This window comes from Anastrepha ludens, chromosome 5, assembly GCF_028408465.1.
Source record: "Anastrepha ludens isolate Willacy chromosome 5, idAnaLude1.1, whole genome shotgun sequence".
In the NCBI taxonomy this organism is placed as follows: domain Eukaryota; kingdom Metazoa; phylum Arthropoda; class Insecta; order Diptera; family Tephritidae; genus Anastrepha; species Anastrepha ludens.
Window position 1 is genome coordinate 63409814 of NC_071501.1, and position 26585 is coordinate 63436398.

Consider the following 26585-nt stretch of genomic DNA (forward strand, 5'->3'; position numbering starts at 1 on the left):
TACAATGTTTTTTTTGTTTAATTTACAAATTACCAAAAAATTATTAAAAAATACTATTAATACCAAAACTAATTTGTACAAAACTTAAAAGCGCTTGGTCCAATACATTTTATTATTTTTACATATTTTTTAAGACGACTGTGTGGTTGTTTGTGCAACACAGCATGTATTTGTAAATATTTACAGGTGTTAGTATATAGCTCACTGCCAAGAAACAGTTTTATTTTTTAGATATATGTACAACTTACTAACTAATGCAAAATACCAAAAATATTTGTTTGTGTTAGTCAATTTAGTTACAGCTGGCTGGTTTTCGGAACCCTAGGCGTTACTTATTATTATTTTATGTTTAATTCCAATGCTGTATAATTTTATAGATTTTTTATGTTGTATGCTTCTTATAAACAAACTAAAATGCCAATATTAAAGTAAATAATTTGTGATAGGTGTAGAGAGGCACGAGCAGAGAGAGAGAGAGAGAGAGAAGATTAGTGAGTGAATGTGGTTTTCCTTTTTGTACAAAGGACGGCTTTTAGGCGCACTGATTTGCTTGTGTAAATATTTAATAGTTGCAAAAAAAAACCAAAAAAAAAAAACAATATATGTAAGAGAGTTAAGATAAGGTGAGTTACGATTTCTTTGTTTTTAAATTTATTAAACATTATTTTTTGGGTTATGAAATCATATTGATCAGGCGAATTGTTGGTGTATATATAGCGTGCTTTCGATTAATTAAAAAAATGCCAAATAAAAAAGTTCAAAATATTTTGCTGGCATATGTGAACCATGTGAGAATTGTCCCGTCCACAGTTCCCAATCTGAGACGTAGTTGATTTGTAAAAAAATTTATTTAATATAAAAAATTATATCTTTTCATTACTCTTATAATTATTTGTAATTTAGGACTTTCACTGTTTCTCAACATTACATTTTAGTTTAAAATTTGTTCAAGACTTTTAAGTTCTCGTTTTCACACTCGTTTTGAAAAAAATATTTATTTCACGTGTTTCAAACAGCAGGGGTCAACAAGTGAAGGATCACATGGATATTGGAAGGGAATGCACGTTGTCAAAGGATGTGGGGGATCACACAGCTGTAACTAGTAAGTGGAACTGTGTGTTTCTGTAAACGTATGCGTGTGTATGTGTGTGTGTTTGTGGGCGTGTGTTTGCGGAGATCGGTGTCATTGTAGTAACTCGTCATTTTTATTCTGCCGTTATGCTTCAAATTATTTATATACTTTTGTTGATTTTTTGCCAATCGGTGGTTATTTTTTTTGTAGAATTTTGTTGTTGTTGTTTGCTTTACTTATCGCTATCGCGGCGCTTGATCCGGTTTTGCAAATGTGCTTCTTATGATTTTTCTTCTGCTGTTAAATTTTTAGTATTAGCTCAACTGGTTGCTGTTGCTGTATTTGTTGTTTCAGCTACAATTTTGTACACAATTTTTACTTCGTTATTTGCAGGATTAGAAATTTATACGTGGTTAGGTACATATAGTTATTACTGCAATATCGCTTTACGATATTAAGTGTACAGTTAATACGGAGCGGGTGGGGGTTAAAAGGATGATGAGGCAGCCAGGAGAGGGATATGATGAGCTTGAGGTGGTACAACAACGATTAATTATTTCAATAACAAAAAATTTAATGAAAAACATTTATCGTCAGACTCAAAACCGCAAATTGTGTTTGTGAGCTTAAAGGCTACACAATGCTGTCTTATAAATTAATTTAAAATGCGTTGGAAGCCATGTTTGCACTAAAACCTGACAAAACTTTTTTGGGATTTTAAAGCATTTATAAAAGTTTCGTTCGAAAGCTTTCGACTTAAAACTTTAAAATTCGGCCTATGAGTTCATAAAAACTCTAGAGCTATTATTTACCTTACTAACATTTACAGCCAAATTCTGTGCACTTGATAAATTCACCATCTTCCGCATTTTCAATATTGATTATTTATGAAATGTTGGTATTCTGTGTCAAAAATAAAACCCTCAATTGGCAAGATGTCAAATTGTTTTAACAAATCAACACATTTCTGAACGATTGAAAATTTATCTATTAAAGCTACACAAATCAGGTAGCATGATCGCGTTTTTATTTTATGTAAATATTTAAATAGCTTAAATTATGTAGAAGTAATGGAAAATTGCGTGTTTTACGTTTTTGCGGACCGTACTGCGTATAATAACTTCTTAGTTCTATCAAGTTATGCACAGAATACCAAAAAGCTTTCGACTTCATAAAAATCGTAATTATTTGTAAATTTTCTGTTAATTTGGTTCTTAGGAATTCTGTGTTTTGTCGAACATTACAACATTCCACTATTTAAAGTATGTAAAGTCTTGAAAGTTTGGCATATCAAAGGATGTTACTTTAGGATACATAAAATAACGTATCTTGAAGCTTTCAAAAAAGTTGTATTGAACTTTTCTTCAGTGAAAGTTCTAAGGTTGTCAACGTTTTTGCAGGTGTTCGTAAAATTTTGATTTCGAGAGCTTTAAGTTTCACGAGGAAAATAGAAATTATATTTTGTCACACATTTGCGTCTTGAAAACAGGTTTTAAACTTGAGCCTTAATAGTAAAGTTAACAGAAGAATACAGTTCTTGAACTGACAATTACATTTATTTTGCCTGGAGGTTGAATTAACGTGAAAACACGACTTGGGCGGTGCAAGTTTTCTTTAGCAGAGCTCATAAAGGCCAAAAGTAAAAGCAATATGAAAATATAAAACGGTATAAAGGGTTAAACTTTCGATGCAGGCTCCTTTTTTTAGTGATATTATAGTCCATTGCTGTTTTCCAAGATATTTAAAGTGTTCAAAGATTAGCTTTTGAGTTCTCCAGCAAACTTAGCCTTTACTGAGCTATTCAAAATGTTATGTTATGAAATTAAATAACATGCGTTTCTTGGAAGTCGTCTATTGTGTTATACCAAGACTATGGCTATGGTTAGATTCTAAATACACAGAAGTGTAACAACAAAGTTATCGATATGAATTTTAATCGTAATGCTTGTCATGCGGCAGGCAAGGGAAAGTCTCCGAGTACGTTTCTGCCATTAAAAAAAGCTTCTCATCAACTAGCGATCGAAAACGTTATAAGACCGTAGGGCACCTAGGAGGGGTGAAGGAATCTGGCCTAAACCAGCTCAGATTGTTTACGCCACTTTAACATTTTAACACATAGTATGTATGTATATAGCGTGGAATAAGTATGTAAATAAATGTTGAAAAAGTTTTCAAGCTTGTGTAAATGAATGTTGTTTTTAGTTAAATAAAGCTTTTTGAAATTATAGATGGATTTAATAATAAAAATGTTATGTTAATATTCATTCCATATATATATATACATATACATATATGATATATAATTGGCGCGTATACCCTTTTTGGGTGTTTAGCCGAGCCTCCTCCTCCTATTTGTGTTGTGCGTCCTGATGTTGTTCCACAAATGGAGGGACCTACAGTTTCAAGCCGACGCCGAACGGCAGATATTTTTTTGAGAAGCTTTTTCATGGCAGAAATACACTCAGAGGTTTGGCATTGCCTGCCGAGGGGCGACCGCTATTAGAGTTTAGTTTTTCTTAATTTTGGTATTTCACCGAGATTCGAGCCAACGTTCTCTCTGTGAATTCCGAATGGTAATCACGCACCAACCCATTCGGCTACGGCGGCCGCCCATATTCATTCCATACATGTATTATCAAATTTTGAAGGAAAGCTTTTGTAGCTCTAAGCGATTAAAGCGCTTAGAATGAATGCGAAAAAATGTATATCACGCTTAGATAGTATAAAAACAAAAAAAAAAAAAAAAAACAAAAAATAAATAAATAAAATAAAAAGACTTCCTGAACTATTTAAGTGACCCAGTGCATGACGATTACACTACGAAATAGTGCTGAAAAAGTGTTTACCAACTTCAAATTCTCAACTTAAGTATTCTAATAACATGGAGATGGACGCCGGTGCCCGTATGGACATTTTGCCTGTATTGCAGTTGTCAGTCTGGCTTTAAAATTAATATAGGTAGTATGCAATGAGAATATTCTTCTATTAGAAGATTTCCTTTTTGTTGGAATTTTACAGTGCGCATACAAAATGTTAATATTAAGTATACATAGGTACATCTACAAACATACTTAATTTTTCAGATTTGAATTGTTTGATGCATTTGATTTATCACCAAATTTACCATATAAAAAATTAGTTTTTAAATTATTTAAATATTTCAGCCTTATCATGAGTTTCGCTCAGTTGGCTTCATCCGAAGCAAATTCCACTTCGAATCAGCTGGTGTAATTCGAACTTAAGATATGAACTCTCTGAGCGCTACATGAAAAGTTGAATATTTTTAAGTATAGTGATCTATTGACAATTTTGATAAAATTTAATAAGCATTCAATGGCAGGGTTTTGCTAAAGGAAGATAAAATATGAGAGCTCGGAGACAGCTGAGAGACACGTTCCCACGGCAGTCGGTTCCGCCTTACCGGAACGAGCCGGATTTATATTCGGTCAAGGACTGTCACTCCTGAAGCATGCCTCTTTATTGCTGGAATATTATAGGCTAAACAAAGAAGCTTTTAAATTTTTGCTAGTTGTATTAACCATTTCCACATTACCACATTCGAGACAAAAATGTGTACCATATGCATATGACATAGTTAATCATCCCTGCTATGCTTGCTATGTTTGAAGAGATACGAGTATAAGTAATATTTTAGGTCACTTAAAGTGTTCAAAAATAGTTTATCACGTTGTTATGTATGTATCTGAAAATATTTGAATACAATTTTAGAACTTATTATTTTGGATTGTACTGCCCATGAAATTTGTTTTTATTCTTATCAAAATAAATTAGGTCTCGCTGCTAGGAAATATTTTCCTTTCCACATAGTGTTCTGGATAATGGTTTTCTTTTACTGGGATGGTTTTTTCAGGATAAGTGATGAAGGATGTGTGTATGTGTGTGTAAGTATATATGGGGACGTGTATGTGAAGGTGTGTTTTTTAAGGAAAACTGACTTTTGTTGTGCAACGATTAACAACATATGTTTAGTATGTATGTAATATTGTATACTTGTAGCAAATGTTGTACTACATAGCGGATCCGAGTTAGAGGCCTACTGATTTATGTGTTTAAATTTAGAATTGTTTTTTTTATCAACAATGAAAGCATATTTGGAAAGGGTTATTTTTCTATTTGCGTTGCTATTAATTTTGTGGCACGAATATGTAAATGGTATATGTATTTTGTATGTAACTATAAATCATATATGCATGTGTTACATGTATGTATGTAGGCACAGATTGGGAGACCGCGATAGCGACAGCGACATTCCACGAACTTTCATATGCGTTAAAGTTTGTTTTGTTTTTTTAAATTTTGTTTTTCAAGTTGGTATTTAAGTTTTGTATATCACACTTGAAACATGGAAATGTATTTGACGTACGAATAGTATAAAGCGCTGTATGTTGATTTGCTTAGAAAAAAATGCTGATAAGAAAACTCAAAAATTATAAAATTCAAATAAAAAGTAAATAAAAAAATAAATATACCTAAGCTAAGCGAAATTGAAATGAAAAATATTTAAAGTGCACTAAAATGTTTTATATTTTTAGCAAACTATTTTGCTCAGTGTAGTTTTTAATATTTCTCTTTCTTTCCTGCGATTTGCTCTCTTCTTAGTTTATTTATCCTGTCTATGGGACATTAAAGACATCGCGAGTTTATATTATTTTGTATATGTTTCCAGATGTGTGGGTGTGTTTGTGTGATACGTTAAGAATGGCTAAAACCCCATCAACTATTGTATATTTGTATTAAACTCCAAATATTGCTTTTATTGTATTTAAACACACTACACTGTGAGAAATATTTGCTTAATAACAACTGTTAACCGCAATCGAGTGATTATTTTTGCTGTGTAAGAGGTTAAATTCAATTCATAAAATTTGGTAAAACAATTAGGTAATTATTTAAAATTTTTCGACTTTACATAATGTTCAATTAAAATTATTTAATAAGAAATATTTGTTAAACTAATCAAACAAACATATTTGTAAAATTGGGGTTAATTTTTGTATTAAATATTTATATGCCAATACTGTATATTTTCTTTTTCTTTTTGAAATTGCATAAAAAACATAAATCTCGACTCAAACAATGGTTACTCACAAAATAAATATTATTTAGAATTAATTGTGTACGCTATTGGTAGTATTAGACGAGGTCTCAAATGTTTATTTTTGCAACAAAACAAAAAATAAAGAGAGGCTAAACTAAAAAGTCTGCAATTAAAAAAATCTGTACTAAACTCGATAGGATTGCTAAAAAGTTCTGGTTATTGTTTTTATTTATCAATTTAAATATACTAAAGGATACATAAAATGGCAGTAGAGTTTCGGTACTTACCATGCCGGCAGACATACTCGACTCCTTGGCGTACACATTCGCCGGTAATACAACCCTGAGTGCGGCAGTCTTCTTGGGGTGGTGTTAAGTAACCTAACAAGTAAATGGAAGGTGAAACGAAGTTAGTGAAAGTATATAGATTAAATGAAGAAAAGTGTAAGAAATGTTAATCACAACAAAAACTTTTCTAAAATTTCGAAACATTAAAAAAAAATTAATTGTTTTCTCTTTTTTTTTCACATCTGCTTCTTCATACTCACATTGCACATACGCATCGCCGTATGGGAATTCCTCGGGACAGTAGCATTGTGCCTCGTTGTGCTCCAGTACGTGACAAGCAGCATTCTGCCCGCATGGCTGCTCTGCGCATGCATTCACCAGATGTCCTTCGCATACACATCCCTTGTGTGCATCTCCCATACAACCGTCCATACAGGCACACTCATATCCACCAGGTACTTCTATACATTTGGAATTTGCGCCGCAAGGATCATTCGCACAGCCGCCATACAATGAGCGACATTCAGTTTCGGGGCTGCCAAAGTAGTCGGGTGGGCATGAACATTGCGGTTTGCGATCCACCACACGACATTGAGCATTAACTCCACATGCGCCATATTCCAAGCAGGGATTGCGACATTTGCCAGCATCACAGCGTTTATTGGGCTCACAATCGGCATCTTGCGCACATTGGAATTGCACGCATTCTTTGCTCGGTTCACCTTCATAGCCATCGGGGCAATAGCATAACATACGATGATCGGAGATAGTGCAGAGCGCATTGCGTCCACAGGCTGACTTGCCAGCACACGGATCGGCACATTTGCCTTTGAGGCAGCTTTGGTCGGTGGGACAGTCGGAGTTAGCCTTGCAGCCAGCAAGGCAAGTACCGCGTTCACAGAGTTGTCCGAGTGGGCAATTGCGTCCGGTGCCGCACTTCTGGCGACATTTACCACGTGTGCATACTTGACCGCAAGCGCAGTCGTCGCTATGCGTACATGTTTCGGCGCAGTAGGTATTCGTTTCATCACATTGGCAGGTGGGACTACAGCGCTGTGGAGGTTGTTGACAACCGCTGAGTCCGTCGCCGAGGAAGCCATTCGGGCAGCTACATTGGACACCGTGGTTGACCACCAAGCAGTTGGCACATTGCCCACATTGTCCAGGCGTCTCACAGGGATTTTTACATTTCTTATTGACGCACGCCTCATTGCTCGGGCAGGTGAGATCATTGCGACAGCCAATTTGACAAACGCGATTTTCGCAGATTTGTCCTTGCGCGCAAGCAGAGTCAGTGTTGCAAACGGTGCGACAGGTGCCACGCATGCAGCGCTCATCCGCTAGACAGTTTTGATCATTTCGACATTTTCCTTGACAGCTGCCACCGTAACAGATTTGGTTTGCATCGCAATTTTCGTTCTGCACACAGGCGATGCGTGGTGCTTTGCATGATATATCTGCGTTGCCGACTAGACCTTGCGGGCATGAGCATTGCTTGCGATGATCAATTACTAGACATTCGGCATTTGTGCCGCAAGTGGCTGGTTCGGCGCAAGGATTCACGCACTGTTGATTAACACAAGCCAGATCGAGTGGACAACCCTGATCCGAGCGGCAACCAGCTACGCAAGTTAGACCTAAGCAAACTTCGCTGCTGCGACAATCATCATCTCGTCGACAAAGTGGCTTACATACACCTCCTTGACAACGTTCATTCGAAAGACAGCCCGCATTGTCGGCGCATAGCGGACGACAGGCAAACTCAAAGCAAGCCAATCCATTTGGACAATCGCGATTTTCATTACAGTCGAGTGGTGGACTGCGCACACAGCCAACCTGTGGTGTAGGGTTCGGCACCATGCCGTCAAGACAACTGCAAATAGCGCGATGATTAGACACGGAACAGACAGCGTTTGGACCGCAAGGATTCTCTAGGCAAGGATTAGTGCACTTGTCATGGCGGCAGGACTCGGAAGCGCTACAGTCGTCGTCAATACGACAGCCATATACGCATTTATTGTGCAAACAAACATGCCCGAGGAAGCAATCATTATCCACTCGGCAAGTCACTAGAATGGTAGGAGAAGGTGCAAAATTAGTTATTCATTAAGTATTCTAATATGGTTCCTATACTTTTTATTCCAATACTTACGCATACAGCTACCACGCAGGCACTTTTCATTCAACGCACAATCCTGATCGCTTTGACAAGCCGGCTGACACATTGAGTCGTGACAGTTATAGCCTTCCCGGCATTCTGCATCACTGTTGCAGGCTACTGGTATGCGTACACATTCCACGTCCGGATTACCAGTGAAACCGGCTGGGCAGGCGCATTGTTTATAGTGAATTTGTATGTGACATTCAGCATTCATACCGCAAGCTTGTGCCTGCAGGCAGGGGTTTACACACTGGCCACCTTGACACACCTCAGATGAGCCGCATTCGGTGTCGAGTATGCAGGCAGCTGCAAAATGTGAAGGATAGGTTAGCTATGCTTCGCTCAGGATTTCGCAATAATGTCTCGTCTGCTTTTCATTGAATGGTCCTTAGTTGAGTAGGTTATGTAAGTTATTTTTTTATTGTGGTAATTCTGTAATGTTACACGTCCGAATCGTCTGTTGCCCTAATCTGTTTAAACTTCGAATCCTTTAAATTTGTGTTCTGCGAGAGAAAAACTAAATAACTTCTTTGAGGATGACTTTTTTCTCATGAATGGGATCTGAAAGGGCTCGGAGACCAAGCCAAATAAAATAAAACCTTAACAGTGCTGAGAGTGTCCTAAGAGACATATTCAATTCCAATTATTTTTCTTAGGTAATAATTTGTAAATATTTATTTGTAAAGGGTGGTTTAAAGAGCCGATATTGAATGTGAACCACACCTAAACGTCAAGTTTTTTTCTGCATTTCATTTGATATTTTTCAATTTCAGACTAACTCAATTCGAATCATGGAAGGATACACAATCGACCAACGCATTGAAGTTATTCAATTATTATGAAAACGGGCGTTCAAATCAAAATGCATATTGAGCACTTTGTGATTTCAGTGATGAGGCACATTTTCACCTCAGTGGATTCGTCAATAAGCAGAATTGCCGCATTTGGGCGAATGATAATCCAAGAGTGATTGCCGAAAAATCAATGCACCCAAAAAGAGTGACTGTTTGGTGCGGTTTATGGGCCGGCGGCATCATTGGGCCGCATTTTTTTCCGTCGATAAGCCAGCAACAACTCAAGAGCTAAAGGATGAGATAATTGGGCACATTAACGGCATAGAACCTCAATTATGCCTCATCGTCATCGAAAATTTGGAGCATCGGATGGCGGTGTGCCGCCGAGACCACGGCGGCCATTTGGCCTATTGCCTCAAATGTCGATAGCAACATTTCTTTGTCTTTGCCCCAATGCCATTTGCCCGGCGCCATTATTGTGCAGTCGTCGGCGTATGAAACCAGGGAGACTCCCTCTGGTGGCTGGGGGAGTTTCGAGACATAAAAGCTAAAAAGCAAGAGTGAAAGTCCCTTGCGTAACTCCTTGGTTTATTTTCCTCTGTTCTGATATTTGGTTTCGAAACAGCACCGAGGAATGACGACTACTCAGGTAGTTTGCGGTCCACCTCTTCACCCCTGATGGGAGTAGCGACTGTAAGATATCATCTATTAGCGTGGCGTGGCTGACTGTATCGAAAGCCTTTTTTAGGTCCAACGCTACTAGGGCAGTCCTTTCGCAGGGCAGTTTTGGTTGAGCCCGCGGTTTATCTGAGTGATAATGCGGGTGAGTGCTGTGGTGGTGCTGTGTACTCTTCGGAAGCCATTCTGGTGTTAGGCTGGGGTCAGATGTTTCGTGTAGAGAGGGAGTAGAAGGGCTTCAAGTGTCTTCAACACTGGGGAAAAGAGAGTTATCCGATGATAAGAATCCCAGGCTTTAGTAGTGGGACCACTTTCCCTGATTTCCACTTGTCAGGAATAATGAGAGTGGCCAAATACATATTGAAGACTCTTGTGAGGTACACCATATGAAATCAATCATATGAATTTTGTTTTGTTTGCCCTCGCTGTTCAGGAACTTATATTAAGCAGACGGGGGTTGGTTTATGTGGACCTTTCTATCTAAGAATCTAAACAAAAATTGATTGTAAGATCTAAAACGCCCTTGGCCGAGGACTCAATGAGTTGACGTATAGTTAGTACGTGGAGACTGTAAGCCTAAAAATCTTCGTTATCGAGAACTATTTGTCTGTGGGTTTCAAAACCGGGCACAACCGAATGATATTGACGCCCAAACCCATTTAGCTACGGTGATTTATTCAAATTTTAAGTATATTTCGTTTTCCGTTACGTTTTAATTTCCAGAGTTTCAGAGTTAAAGCGACATTTTGAATTTTCTCTTTCCCAAAATTTTTATATTTGTTTTTTAGTTATGTTATCGGTATATCTTAATTTTTGCGGTAAGTGTTCACAATTCACCATGGACTATACTAGGTTTGGTTACATGTAATTAATTTCATACACATAAACACAAAGTATATATGTATATAGGTACTACACAGACCCATGTGTATGGAATATTTTGTAAGTAGGGTAGTATGCAGTGTAGTATTTAACTACAAAGTTAGCGCACTAAGGGGTTACTCTAAGAAGTAATTTATTTCTTGGTTTTACTATTTTCAAAATCTAAACCGTTCCGTAATTAGCGTTCGTTATATTTTTTGGTTCGCTGTATGTTAGTACTTACGTTTACATATACTATCCGAACAGTAGGTATTGGTCGGGCAGTCGCTGGTCATTTGACATGGTACGGGTAGTGGCTTACAGCCGGTAATCCGATCAGCGGGATTACCATCGTAACCATTACGGCATGCACAATGAGCTTGATGACCCTTAGGTATACATTCGGCATTCTTGCCACACTTAACATTCGCACAAACATCTTGACACTTGGATATACCATTAATTTTCGTGCATTCAGCATGCGGGGGGCAATCTTCATTAGTTTCACACTCCACCGCGGTGCGACAACCTTCGTTGTAGGGATCACCAACCAAACCTGGGGGACAAGTGCATTTAAAGGAACCGCGCGAATTGCGGCAACGAGCACCGGGACCACAAGGTGCATCCTTACAAAAGTTTATAACGTCACAGCGCATGCGCGGATCTCCGGTATAGCCCGGTTGACAGTGGCATACTTGCTTGTGATTTTCCGTAGTGCACAGGGCATTTTCTCCACATGGTTCGCCAATAAGGCAAGCTATCTTGCACATGTGATCATCGCATGTCTTGTCGTTGGAGCAATCCGTGTCCGTGCTACATTCAATCTTGCGACAACCACTCTTCGGATCACCGAAGAAGCCTTCCTTACATTCACAATCGGGCGCGTGACTGCGTGCAATACACTCGGCATTGCGTCCACAAATAGCGCGACCTAGGCATACATTTTCGCACGATGCTCGTCCGTAGGTATCCTGTATACAACTCTCGTTTACACCGCAGTCATCATCATCTCGGCAAAGCACCTCTTTGGTGCAAATACTGTTGAGGCAGTACTGGAATTCAGGACATGAGGAGTTCGTACGGCATGTGGGTTGACAGACGCCTTGTATGCACAATTGATCAGAAATGCAATCACGCACAGAAGAACAGAGCGTGGCGCAGATTCCATTGGTGCAAATTGTTCCAGAAGCGCATTGGCTGTCTGTGTTGCAGTATTGTAATGGTACGCAACCAAGTTGCGCATCACCGGTTGTGCCAGTTTCACAAGTACACATGCCGATGTGGTTTTGGGCGGTGCAACGTGAATTTGTACCGCAAACGTTTGGTAGAGAGCAGGGATCCACACATTTTGCATCCAAGCAGGCCTTTTCGTTGATGCAGTCTTCATTGTCCGAACATTCGACATAAACACATTCGATGGATGGATCACCACGTGAGTTCGGTGGGCATGCACAGATGGCGTTGTGTGACTGAGCTAAACAGGTTGCATTACGTCCACAAGCATTTTCACGTTCGCAAGCGTTACGGCAGCGAGCATTTTGACAGCTCGCGCTGGAAGGACAGTCTGAGTCGGTGAGGCATTCGATGGGATCGCGACAACCTACATTGATTGGATCGCCAATAAGACCTTCGGGGCAATGACACTGGAAGGTGCCGGGCTGATTTTGACAGAAGGCGGTGCTGTGGCAGGGATGAGACAGACATTCATCGATATCTTCGCAGACCCCGTTTACGAGCTGATAGCCCTCATAGCAGGAACACAATACTTGGTGATTAGCAACATTACAGGTACCTTTTCCACACGAAATATGATCGCAAGGCTTGATGCAACGGTTGGTTTCACTATCACAAGCCTTGTCGTTGGCGCAGTCATCATCCACGATACATTCAACTTTAAAGCAACCAACTACGTGTTCGCTGGGATCTCCTAAATGACCAGGAGGGCAATAGCAAGATGCCTGATGATTTTCAGCATTGCAGAGTGCATTCAGTCCGCATGTTGTATTAGTGCAAGGCTCCGTACATTTGTCGCTAACGCAGGCTAAGTTATTTGCGCAATCTTCATCCTTATAACATTCCTTAGGCTTGATGCAGCCTTGTTGGGAGAGCCCGTCGCCCACTGTACCTTCAGGACATATGCAACGGTATGAGCCGGGTAAGTTCTCACAGCGTGCTGTTGAATGACAAGGCTCCTCTGTGCATTCGTCAATGTCTGAGCAACCAAACGGTGTGCCAATAAAACCAGAGGCACATTTACATTTGCCGCTGAGACAGAGCTCTGTAGGTGGGCAATCAGCATCAGAATCGCAGCCAGGTTGACAGGTGCCATCGTTTTTGCAAATTTCGCCTGGCAAGCAGTTGTTGCTAGTGTAGCAAACTTTACGACAGACATTTTGGTAACAGCGTTCGCCAATAGCACAAGCAGATGTCTTCTGACAAGGAAGATTGCACTGGTTACCGATGCACATGTGGCCGCTGGGACACTGGTTGGTGGCCAAGCAAGGAGCGGGTACACGCACGCAACCTTGATCAGGTGTGGGATTACCTTCGAAGCCTTCTGGGCAAGTGCACTGACTGAGATGTTTATCTATACTACAAAGCGCATTTGGTCCGCAGATGCCACCCGCTTTGCATGGATCGGCACATTTGTTATTTATACATGATTGTTCGGCTGAGCAATCTTTGTTACTGCGACATCCAATAACGCAAAAGCCTTCAAGGCAAGCCAAACCTGATGTACATTGACTATGATCCAAACAAGGTATCACACAAATATTACTGAAACATTTCTCGCCGAACGAGCAGTCATCCGTATTACGACATGCCACGCGACACTGCCCGTTGTAACAAATATTTCCGCCGCAGTCAACGTCAGATTTACATCTAGACACCGAGCGTACGCAGCCATCCTTTGGTGAATCTCCGTTCTGTTGGAATTTCAGGGGACAAGTACAAACAGGTTTACGATTAACAACCTTGCATTCGGAGTTTTGACCGCAAGCATTCTCGCAGGGATCAATGCAGCGACCATTAGTGCAAATTGTATTCGCTGGGCAATCGGCATCGTCATTTGGGCATTGACTATCTGGACGACAACCGCTCGTTTCGGGATCACCAATAAAGTTTTCAGGGCAGCGACATATTGGGCCGTGGGGTGTGACCTCGCAAATGGCGGAATGGTGACAAGTTCCAGGAACACAGCCACTAACTTTGGTGCATTCCACCTCTGGTATTGGATTTCCTTTGAAGCCAGGTGGACATTGACAAACCGCGCGATGATCCTCGGCAATGCAAATGGAGTTCTCACCACAAGACTCATCATCACAAACATCGTAGCAAGTGTGTGTCATGCGATTGCACATTTTTGTTGGTGGACAGTCGTGATTGTAGACACATGGGACGCTCTGACAGCCATTGAAAGGATCATTGGGATCCCCCGCAAAAGGTCCAGGTGGACATTGACATTGAGCGAGATGGTTGTTGGTGATACAAACTGCATGTGGTCCACACTTCATGCTTTCGCAAGCTGGTCGGCAGGAGAGACTTTCGCTTGGTCCAAATTTAACACACGCTTCCGATTCAGCGCATTCAGCATTAGTACGACATTGATTTTTCGCCACTGGCTGACAACCATTCCGATCATTTGGGTTACCAACGAAGCCAGGTAGACAATCACAGCGGCCCTGGTGGTTGCGTGCCACACAAAGCGAGTTACCAGGGCATGTGAATTCATCACAAATTGAAATACATTTTAGCACACCGACCACATCTGGTCGGCAGGCAGAAGCTGTAGGGCAGTCCCTGTCGCTGGTGCAGTCTGGCAATGAGGGTTTTTCGCAGGAAGAAGTAACTGGATTCCAAACAAAACTGTCTGCGCAGTTGCATAAAGCAAGCCCATTCGCGTCGATATTACAAACTTCATTTGCGCCACAGACGACCTTCGAGCAACGATTGATACATCCTTTTGTTCCTTGCATATCGGGTCCGCACGAGTAGCCAGACTCACAATCATTGTCCGATTTGCATTTATCTTCAATATCTGGTACTTTCCGTTCTGGTTGACAGCCCACTTGCAAATTGCTCGGATTGCCAAAATAGCCATCAGTGCAGATACATGAAGATAGATGATTATTTGATACACAAAGCGCGTTAGGTCCACACTGAATCTTTGTGCAAGCATCGACACACTTTCGCAAACCTTTACCAAGTTGGAAACATATTTCTGAGTGTTTGCAGTCCGCATCGTTGTTGCATTGGCCATGAATGGTGCAACCACTATTGGTATCATATGGATCCCCAATATAGCCAAGGGGACAGATACATTTACCGCCATCACAGACTGCTCTCGGCCCGCAGGCAGTATTTGAGCACAGATTTTTACACTTTCCGCTCTCGCAAGTAAAGCCATCGGGGCATTCCACACGCGCGTTGCATTCACAACCCTCTGCATTATTACAGAAAATAGTATCGACCGGTTGACAACTGCTGAATGGATCACCGGCAAAGCCGGATAAGCACACACATTCGAAACCACCGTGGGTGTTGAGGCAAGCAGCGTTCAGACCACATGGTTTGTTCACGCATTCATCCACATCTTGGCAGCCTACATACGCATTACCGGTGAAGCCTTGTGGACAGATACAGCTAATTTGTTGACCATCAGCGCGACATTCAGCATTCGAGCCACAACTATTGGGTGAGCACATATTTTTGCTCTGTATACCACATCCTTCATAGGGGTTGCCGGTGGTGCCAGGATTGCAAGCGCATGCACTACTGCCGAAACCATACTCACAATGAGCATTCTCACCACAATTTGGATCACATTCAGCATATTTAACAGGTGGCACACACACGAGGTCTGGGTTGCCAATAAAGTTGGGTTCGCAAACACATTTGCCGCTGGTCTTATCGCAGGTGGCACCAATGCCACATACCACGCCATCACAGCGTTCCTTACAGCGACCATTGATACAAACCTGTCGCTCGGCGCACGGGCGTGATGCACTGCACTGATCCGTTGAGCACGAACCGCCTGGGAACGGATTACCAAAGAAACCGTGTGGGCATTTACAGGTTGGTCCTTCCGAAGTGGGTATGCATAGTGCTCCTTCGCCGCAAATGATGTCCTTACATTGCGATACACAGTCGCCATTTGGATCTTTGCTATAACCGACGCGACAGCGACACCAGCCCGCGTGATTTTCTGTCTCACAAAAAGCGTTGGGACCGCAAAGTAGACTGGAACATGGAGATACGCAAGTGCCCTCCACGCATGCCAAATTACTCGCACAATCCTCATTGCTTGTACATGTGCTCTTCGGCGCGCCAGTTTCCAATATGCAACCGCTTTTATATGGATCACCAGTAAAGCCTTTGGGACAAACACACTGATAGCCGCCTTTTTTATTAACGCAATAAGCACCGTAAGCGCAAGGCAGGTGCGCACATTCATCTTCATCTGTACAGCCCATGAGCGGATCTCCTTTGAAGCCTGGTTCGCACATACACTGTGGTGGATCCGTTGGTGTACACTTGGCGTTGATGCCACAAGGAAAACGTTCACAAGGGCTCTTACATTTGTTATTATCGTAGGGGTCCAAAAAGAAAGGTGGTGGGCATACGCATTCACCTGGCTGCACACATTTTTCATTCGTGCCGCATTCTTTATCAGCGGCGCATTTTCTTTGCGCTGGTGCGCAAAATCCGTGATATGCATCACCGTTGTAACCCTCAGGACAGGCACAGGTAAAACTGCCAGGGATATTGATGCATTCTGCACCAAAAGCGCACACTTGAGAGTCACGCTCTACACATTCGTCTACATCAATGCAAGAACCATCCGGGCCGGCTTTAAAACCCTTCGGGCAAGCGCAGTAGCTAACGCCACCAGCGATAGAAATACACTCTGCTCCGCTGGGACATTTTTTATTTTTTGAGCAATCAGCAAGTATGCAGCTATTACCTACCAGCTTGTAGGGTGGTTGGCATTGACATTCCGGAGATTGGCATTGTTCGCACATAACGAAGGGGTTGCCACTGAAGCCTTGTGGGCATTTACATTCATAGCTGCCGGGCAAATTTTTGCAAACCGCATTAAGGCCGCAAGCTACTTTTTGGCGACTCGGAGAGCACTCATCAATATCCTGACACTGTCCAGTTTCTGCATTACGTTCGTATCCTTGTCGACAAATGCACACGCCATTACCGGTGTATGAATCTGTGACGCAAGTTTCCCCGGGCGAACAGGGGTTTGAGTCGGAACACGTGAAAGCGACTTTGCCTTCGGTGCAGCCTTCTCGGTAGGGATCGCCACTCGTGCCACTGGGACATTGGCAGAGATAGCCACCGGGTGTGTTTGTGCAGATAGCATTTGCCTGACATGGATTCGCCTTGCATTCATCGATATCATGGCAGCCACCTGGTGTATTAGGACTGCCGGTGTAACCTTCGACGCATAAACATTGCGATTGTCCGTTAGCTAACATGCACTGTGCGTGCGCTCCACAATTAACCGCTTCGCAGGGATGGCGACAATCATTGCCAATATTTGGCTGTGGGCAGAGACAATGTTTTCCTGCATCGCAAATAGCATTGCCTGGGCAGTCCTTATCTGTCGAGCACGAAACAATCGGCACGCAACGTACTGTAGGATCCGGATCAGGTATTGAATCCGTGGGACAGCGACAATTATAACCGCCATTCATATTTATGCATTCTGCACCTTCGCCGCATTTGTTGCCCAAGTGACATTCGTCTACGTCCACACACTTGGCGTGCGGATCACCAGAGAAGCCAGATGGGCATGTGCAAGTAAAGCTTCCCAAAGTATTCTTGCATGTTGCATTGACGCCGCAACTGCCAAAAGGACCATGTACCGTATCACATTCGTCAATATCCACGCAACCGGCTGCAATGTCACTGGGATTGAAAGTCCAACCGTCTTCGCAGATGCAGTACGCCTCGTTGCCATCAGGCCTGCAGTAAGCATGCTCACCACAATGTACATCCTCACAGGGTTCCTTGCATGCAATACGCGGTGGTGTGCCTACAAAACCAGCCTCACAATCGCAACGGAATGAGCCGGGCGTATTTATACATTGTGCATGCACGCCACAGGCGTCCGCATGCGTGCGACATTCATCGATGTCGACACAACTGGAGCCAATCGGTTCGAAGCCATCCAAACAGAAACACTGATTCTCAATACATTCCGCATTATTCGTGCAATCGAAGCTGCTGCGACAAAGTATATTTACATCGACCTGCTCGCAAGCTACTTTCGGATCCGGCTTTCCATCGAAGCCTTGTGGACACTTGCAGTTGTAGCCTGGAACGGCATTTTCGCAAATAGCATGTGTGCCACATGGTTTTTCCAGCGCGGTGCACTCATCAATGTCGGTGCAGCCACGGAAGGGATCGCCAGTGTAGTCGTGTTTGCAGGTGCAAACAAAGCTGCCGACGGTGTCGGTGCAGATCGCATTCTCGCCACAAGGATTGTCCTGACACTCGTTGATGTCTAAAGTGCGCGTGTAACATTGGTGCGGTGACGTTGCCGAAACGTGCGAAGAGGTGCAAGGGAATTTGTTCAAACATACGGTTCGGTTGTTGTCGTGAAGTAATTATTGGTTTGGCATCATTTGGTACGATTTTTTGGTTTGGTTGGTTCGGTTTAGTGAATTGAATTTTAAGGCATTCGGATGGTGGGCGTTGATTGCAAAAGTGATGGTGGTGGTGGTGGTGGTTGGTAGTGTTGGGAGAAGGTTGTTAATTATTTAAAAATCAAACAAAGAACAAAAATACTTGGTTACAATGTAATAATGATTGTAATGATTTTTGATGGATAAATATATGTTTGTATGTATAGGAATAGCGTGAAAATAGGCAGTAGAGGGTAGGTAATATAGTATCAAGTAAGCTTCTCGAAAGCTTAAAGTTTATTAAAAAGCATAAGTTAAGCAGTTTAAAAAATGAATTCAAGAAGCGTTCTTTAAAAGCTGAGATATGTTCGAATATCTCATTGAGTGTGTTGAAAAGCTTAGGTGTTGAGAATTTTGAAGCATCCCCAGCAAACTTACTTTGATATTTGGCAACAAATGGAAAATGAATATAATAAGATTTGTAAGCTTTTGCTTGAATAAGACGTTTTGAGTAAAATGAAAATAAGTAAACAAATTATATGGTTCACCGAAAATTTGAGATACAAACAGAGACAGCTCTGTAGGCAGCCTTTGTAGGCAGCTCAAAACCATACAAATAATAATTATTTTAAGAAAATTTTGACCGAGTGATCTGAGAGAGTCTGCTCATCGATTCCATGTCAAGCGATCCAAGTATTTTGGACATCGTAAATTTTTCTGAAAATTGGTTTATTTGTAAGCTTGAATCTAATAAGAAATAAACTAAAAAATTTTGAAAAAATTAATAATTCGCAGATTTATTCAATGCTGAAAATTATTGTAAGCTCTTTTAGACGTAAATTTTTTTTAAATAAAATGTACTTCAAAAAACATTTTTCGAAAAAAGGTTAATTTTTTGTTCAAAATTTATGAAATTTTTTGTTGTAATTTCTTGAATTGATAATTGCACGTATTTGAATATAACTCGATAAGTTATAAAACTCTCAGTGATTACTGAGCATAGTCTCAACTATTGACGAAATAATTTCAGGAAATCAGGAATTTTCCCCTAAAATTTTTAACACAAAAATAAAATTTTTGTATAAAGTAAATTTTTAAAGTGTGTATACTATTTCGTAAAAAATTAAAAAAAAGATTGAAATATTAAAAAAACCTGAAGGTATTTCAATAAACCAAATTTATGACAACGTCCATCGCTTGACATGGAATTGCCAATTCATTTCTATTAAAAATTCCCGCTGCTTGCTGGCTAGCAAAATTTCGAAAGATTCAGGAGTGTTGAATGTGTATGAAAGCATTTATATAGAGTTTCATTCTAACTTGTTAAAAGCTTGCAAGCTTCAGCATTGAAATCGCCTCAAAAATTTTCGTTTTGTGAAAATAATATATTAGTATTTCGTTTTTGTTTAATTTTCCTTAATTTAATACAAATTTGTGCTTGGAGTCCAATATTTTATCAATAAGTAAGCTTGCAAGCTTTCACTACGCGAATACTATAGTTACAAATACAATTTTAGCGATACTAACTTTCGCAATGCAAATAACCATGTCCTTGAAAGCCGCTCGGGCATAAGCAACGATATGAGCCCGGAAAGTTAATGCATTTGGCATTTGTGCCACACTTGGCCACTCCATTATCCATATTACATTCGTCTACATCAACACAGGCTAAACCGGCACCGGTTATCTTCAGCGCTGTGCCATTGCCGCCATAGATCCCACCGCCACCCAAACTATACTCGCGTTCAAACTCTAGCGTGTAGCCCGGCGGACAATGGCACGCAAAACTACCGCCAATATTCACGCATTCGGCGCCCACACCGCATGGATTATTAGTGGAGCATTCGTCGACGTCTATACGTCGAACATGAATGCAAAATGGCGATTTTATGTTGACACGTTCATGATGTTGCAATGTGTGCGATGCGGTGTAGATGGTTGGTGGGGTGGTGTGATAATTTAATTTTTTAACCAAATTAGTTTATTGTTAAATGCATTTTGCGTGTTGTTTTTATTATGGTTTTTATTATAGCGTGTGTAAAACATTTTGAGTTGTGAATTTGTGGTTTCGTGCCACCGTGAAATACATTTAGGTTTGATTGTTTGATGTTGTTTGTGATTTGATTGTTTATGCGCGAAAAAGTGCAATTATTAAATTTTTTTTTTTCATGAGAGATGCAAATAGAAAGAATAATAAATAATTCCATGTACTTAGTATTGCAACTTTTTATCAAAAAACCAGTTTTTCTTGTTTTTTAACGACGCTTCACTTACCTTCACAACCTTGACTGGGATCGCCCGCATAGCCATCCGGGCAAATACACTTGAAGCTACCATCAGTATTCAGACATTGAGCATTGCGGCCGCATGGTGACCGGGTGCACTCATCGTAGTCCGCACAGCCGGTCGCGGAGCGCGCATCACCATTGTATCCCTCAGGGCAGTCGCAGCGATAACCGCCCTCCAGATTCGTACATATAGCACCTGGACTACAGGCGTTCGGTTGTGTGCACTCGTCGATGTCCGTACAGCTGTAGTAGGGGTCGCCGTGGTAGCCATCGGGGCATGCGCAGGTGTAGTTGCCAGGCGTATTAATGCACTGGGCACCAGTACCGCAGGCAGTAGGGCTTCGGCACTCGTCGAGGTCTGCGGGCGAATGTAAGAATATTATAATTTATGAAGGGCAAGTGGAAAAGTTGTAGGAGAATTTTTATCGATAAAGATGGAAAGAATAATAAATGGAAAGAGTTGAAAGTGAGAATTGAGAATTTATTAAGATCAAATTAAATGTTAAATAATTTAATATTACCTAAAATAAATCTTGGCAAAATACTAAGAATTTATTTTTAAAAATTTGATGTAATAAAATTGATTTTTTACAATTGTTTTTAATTTAAATTTAAAATGTTTATTACATTATTTTATTTAAATTGTTTTTCTTAAATATATAGAATTTTATCAATACTTTTCGGAGATGCCGAATATTGTTTCTAGAATTTCAAAATGCTATTAGGTTATATTCTGATAATATTTCTTCGATAATGAATGCTACAGTTTAGTGTTTAGTATTAGCTAATTAAAAAATGAATTAAAAAATCTTTTATAATATAATTAAAAAAAAAAAAACAATTTCTACAAGTTTTCTCAAAAATATTTATACAATTGTGCGTTTAACCATATACAATTTCTCCCCCGAAATCCGAGATAATAAAATAACCTTAGATTACAACTATACTCTATTACTTTATTTTATAAAAATACATTTCATCTCATAAAAAAAGCCACACCAACTCAAATTTCAAACTTTGAGCAAATTTGTTATACATCCTTCCAATTTCTATAAAAATGTCGCACTTATTATTCAGAATTTCTAGAAAAGTTTTGAATATGCAGTTGTATAGCCTAGAGAAACAAATTAAAAGAACAACAAGAATTTTGATGTATAAGTTTCCGTCCTTTCTTCGCCAAAGTTACGAATTATTTAAACAATTAAATAATACAATAACACAATAAATAAAAATAAAAAAATGATGTAATGTGAAGTATATGCCATTGGAAACTACAACTTTACTCCATCTTTCAGACAACATCCGGATTCCTCTGACGAACAATTCGAGTTCTTTTGACTTGAGCCAGTCTGCGATGCTTTCGTAAGAAGTAAGCCACTCTCCAATAAGGTCTGACTGCATTGATCGGAACAAATGGTTATACGGCGGGTGGGGCGAGATTTCCCAATTCAGTCCTTCTAAATATTTCTGGATTGATTTAGCAACGTGTGGCCTGGCGTTGTCATGCAGCAAAAGCAGTTTGTTATGTCTACCGTCACATTCCGGCCGCTTTTCTTTGAGAACTCGTTTGAAACGCATTAGCTGTAGTCGGTAACGATCGCCAGTGATGGTGTGATCCCACCAGACGCATAACATGACCTTTGAATTATGATTTTTTTTTTTTTCGCTGTCGATGGACCTCGTTCACCTGACAAGCTCCAACATTTTCGACGCTTAGGGTTATCATAATAGATCAATTTTTCATCGCCAGTGACGATGTAGTTGTTGTCACAATAATTGTTATAGTTGAGTATTTTCGATTTTTTTTGGTGCCCCTTCGCGATCTTAATCATTCACGTCGAAATTGTCACATTGGAAGCCTCGAAACCACTCTTTACAAGTTGTATTTGATAGAGCGTGATTATTGTAAATATTGATCAATATACGACACGTTTCAGCTGCACTTTTATTTTAAACGTAATAATGAAGCATGACTTCCCGCAAATGCTGTTTTTTTGGAATGAACGTAGACATTTTTGAAGTCATATAAAACGCTGTTTGCCACCTATTACACACAAAGTTCTGGAATCGTACTTAACAAACAGACAATTCAGAGTAAAATGCAACGATTATGTGACTCATGAATATGAAATTGAAGCTGGTGTCCCTCAAGGCAGTGTACTAGGCCCAATTTTGTATTTAATTTATACTTCTGATCTGCCCGAGTGCGATAGTTTGACTATATCTACATTCGCTGACGACACTGCTGTGCTTAGTTCTCAAAATGATCCGTCTCTGGCATCTAGAGAGCTAAATAAATATCTCAGACTTTTAGAAAAGTGGCTGAAAAAATGGAGAATAAAAGTGAACGAAATAAAAAGTAAACATGTCACATTTTCGCTTAGAAGAGGAGACTGTCCCTCGGTTACCCTTAACAACGTATGCATACCACAGTCTGATCACGTCACATACCTTGGCGTTCACCTAGATAGGCGTTTAACATGGAGACGCCACATCGAGGCAAAGCGGCTTAATATGAGAATCAAAGCTTCAAACCTTCACTGGCTAATTAATGAGCAATCAAGATTGAGCCTTGACCGTAAAGTCCTCTTGTACAAGGCAATTTTGAAACCAATTTGGACTTATGGAATCCAATTGTGGGGAACGGCCAGTAGTTCCAGTATCGATCTTATACAGAGAGCACAGTCGAAAATTTTAAGAACCATAACTGGAGCGCCGTGGTATATAAGAAACGACAACATCCATAGGGACCTAGATGTCCCGATGGTGAAGGAAGTATTCAAAAAAGTTCGTGAAAACTATCAGTTGAAATTGCAAGATCACCCGAACCCGTTCGCACGTCAACTCCTGAGTACACAACATACGACCAGGCTTCGAAGAAATGACCTACCACCCCGATGAGAAGAGGGCCATTTGATAATTATTTATTGTAGAAAATGAGATAAAAAAAAAAAATTTTCTTTTAGTTCTAAGATTTGAATACTTATTGTGAGGCCTTTGAAAAGGCAGATTCAATAAACAAATAAAAAGTAAAATAAAAAAAAAAAAAAATGAAAAAGGTTCTTTACGACTGTCAACTACTGCGATCGGGACCTCACATATACACCTTCAAACCACCAGTATATTATTAGAGCGAACTAACAAAAATAGTATCAGCAGCGACACTCCCTTTAGGAGGGCGGAAACTTATTTCCATACCCAATACTTCAGACTTGATTTTTGCACTAATTTTCTTTAGTTCTGATTTAAAAAATTGAAATTTTGATTGAATTGAATTTGTGTCAATTTTGTCCAGAGTACCATAATATAGACTTTCCTGTGGAAAGAATTATATGTGGCCATTCTACCTCCTGTAATAGCATCTGAAATCAATATATAATCACGTACAACTAAAGGGTTTTTCAATTGGCGCGGGTTGATTTTGGCGTCCTGTGGCAGCCATTTTGTTTTGGTGACATCTGTCAAATCTTTTGTTTATTATTTAGTTGCTTATGCCAAATCATCATGGCAAGTTACGCGATTGAACATCACGTTCAAATGATAAAACTTATTATCAAAATGAGTGTTCATTAACGCAAACGTTGCGCGCATTGTGCCCATTTTTCGGTAGACGTGGTGGCACTTCCAATTTCTTATGGCCCATATTGAACCATATGGACCTAGACGACATGTAGTTCCAGCAGGACAGTGCTATGTGCCACACAGCAAACGCCATTTTATTCCATTTCAGCATCTACCCCAACCCTTTACTTTCTCATTGATATAATATACTTACTCTCTAATTGGGCTTAAGCAAGCGAACGAAATTCGCGGCTCGTCGGAATTGAGTGTGTACCACAAATTTCATATTTAATAGCCAAACTAATACGCAACAGAAATACTAAAAAAAATTCTTCCGGTAGTCTACCGATCCCACAAAATGTTGTGCGGTGCTTAGTTTGGTTTTTAAATATTTTGAAACAACTAATTATATATATTATATTATATATTAAACTAAATTGCTTTTTGCATTAAATATAAACTTATTATGGAAAATAACTATTGTATATCTAAATTTTCTACAACTCAGAAAGCGTTCGATCGCGTTTTTAGAGAAAAATGACTCACGAAAATAGAGTAAAAAAATATTAACCTTTCTTCTTAAATTCATTTTAAAATAATGATGATGCCACATGATATACATGAATTTCTATATGACCTTGGAGCGAAATCTCCCATATCTTTAAGAATACCACGCAATGCCAAACGATTCTACTGGCTGTGCAAACAAAAGCTTGCCTACCTGCCTAATGAAAATTTTCGAATCAAATAATAATTAATTGCCAACCAAAAAGTCGATTAAAGGACAGCATCTTACCTTCGATTCCAACCTTTGTTTTTATGACAGACTTACAAATATTTTAGTTAGAAAAAAGCAAAACTTGTTTTAGTTGCGTATCCCAAGCACCAAAGCACCACATTCACGACTTACCTGTGCACAGAACTTCACCATCACCCTCATAGCCGTCCCTACATTTGCAGAGATAGTGCGCTGGCAAATTGCAGCACTCGGCATTCTCGACGCAACGCGCTCTTATTGTAGGATCTTGACATTCGTCTATATCTGTATGAAGAAAAAAAGCGATGTGAAGCAAAATTATTAGCGGATTAGAGCGTAGCTGATTTATTTATGTCGAATATACACATGTATGCATGTATGTATATATGTATGTATGTATGTTGTGTTAAAGGGATTAGGAATTAAATTTATGCTTGGATGGAGTGATTAATGCAATGAATGTCAAGGTCAAGGTTTTTGTGAGTTCATTTAACATAACAAATAAAGGCGCACATAATCGTCAATTACTTCTTAGACATCGGCGGCCGTTAGTAGTAAAGAAAAGAAGCAAGATTATATCCATACAGTATGTACATATGTACGCATTTATGTATACATACAAGTACTTCCGTTACGCATCATTGCGAAAAGCTAAAGACTTAAGCAGATAACTTGCTTTAGTGGCTGCTTATGAAAGAAAGCCCCTCTCCCCACGTTGTTGATTAGCTTTGTATTACACAGTTTTCATGCATCACTACCATCTAATGCGTATACTGTGCGTTGCACGGGTAACAGTTGGTTTTTTTTTTCGTATGTTTTGCATGCGTAATTGTTGACACTACTGGCCTGGCCTGTCAGCACATCATTATTTGGCATTGATTATGCCAATTGAAGGTAATTTCTTCTATTGTTTCTGTTTTCTTTTCTATGTAGTTGCGCGAAATCGCTTGCTCCTTTGACATTTCATTGTCATTTTGTGGCAAGCGCGACAACAGTGTTGCATGCATGTATGCACATGCAATGCCAGTGGAGCACAGATTTATGCGCGAGTAGACTAAAATTAAACAATCATGTGACGTGCGGCTGAAGGCCGAGTTGTGGGTTTATATTTAATTTAAAATTAAAGATTTTCTATAATATTTTATGGACTATTTTTGAATTATCAATTTTCAATTTTTGAGACTTCGCAGAATGCATGAAATGGAATAACAAAGATAAAAAAATATGCCTAAGTTGATTTTCGTAAAGACAAAAAGGGGGGAAATCTTCGTGTAATAAAGGCGTATCAATATTTCCAGCAAATGAGAGTTGAGAGAAAATGTCAGATCTTGGGTTTAAGGAAAATTTATACTCTGCCATGGCACTGCAGTTCTTTACTTTTAGCAAGACAAAGGAGCATGACAGCCCTTCTTTCCTCTAAACTTGCA

At 39.9% G+C, this 26585-nt stretch overlaps 1 protein-coding gene across 20 annotated transcripts in view; it reads right to left on the reverse strand.

Moving 5' to 3' along the window:
- The window catches only part of LOC128865361 (uncharacterized), a 243725-nt gene that overhangs the window by 86176 nt on the left and 130964 nt on the right, over positions 1-26585 (reverse strand). For 16 of the 20 annotated variants that reach the window (XM_054105634.1, XM_054105630.1, XM_054105640.1 and 13 more), the window contains exons 6-12: positions 25312-25443; positions 20827-21198; positions 20080-20406; positions 11157-18431; positions 8571-8885; positions 6679-8487; positions 6419-6511 (exon numbers count right to left, since the gene is read on the reverse strand). In XM_054105634.1, the coding sequence (XP_053961609.1) occupies positions 6419-6511; positions 6679-8487; positions 8571-8885; positions 11157-18431; positions 20080-20406; positions 20827-21198; positions 25312-25443 (10323 nt within the window). The remainder of the gene's footprint in view (positions 1-6418; positions 6512-6678; positions 8488-8570; positions 8886-11156; positions 18432-20079; positions 20407-20826; positions 21199-25311; positions 25444-26585) is intronic. The other 4 variants (XM_054105639.1, XM_054105638.1, XM_054105628.1 and 1 more) reach the window with 3 other exon arrangements.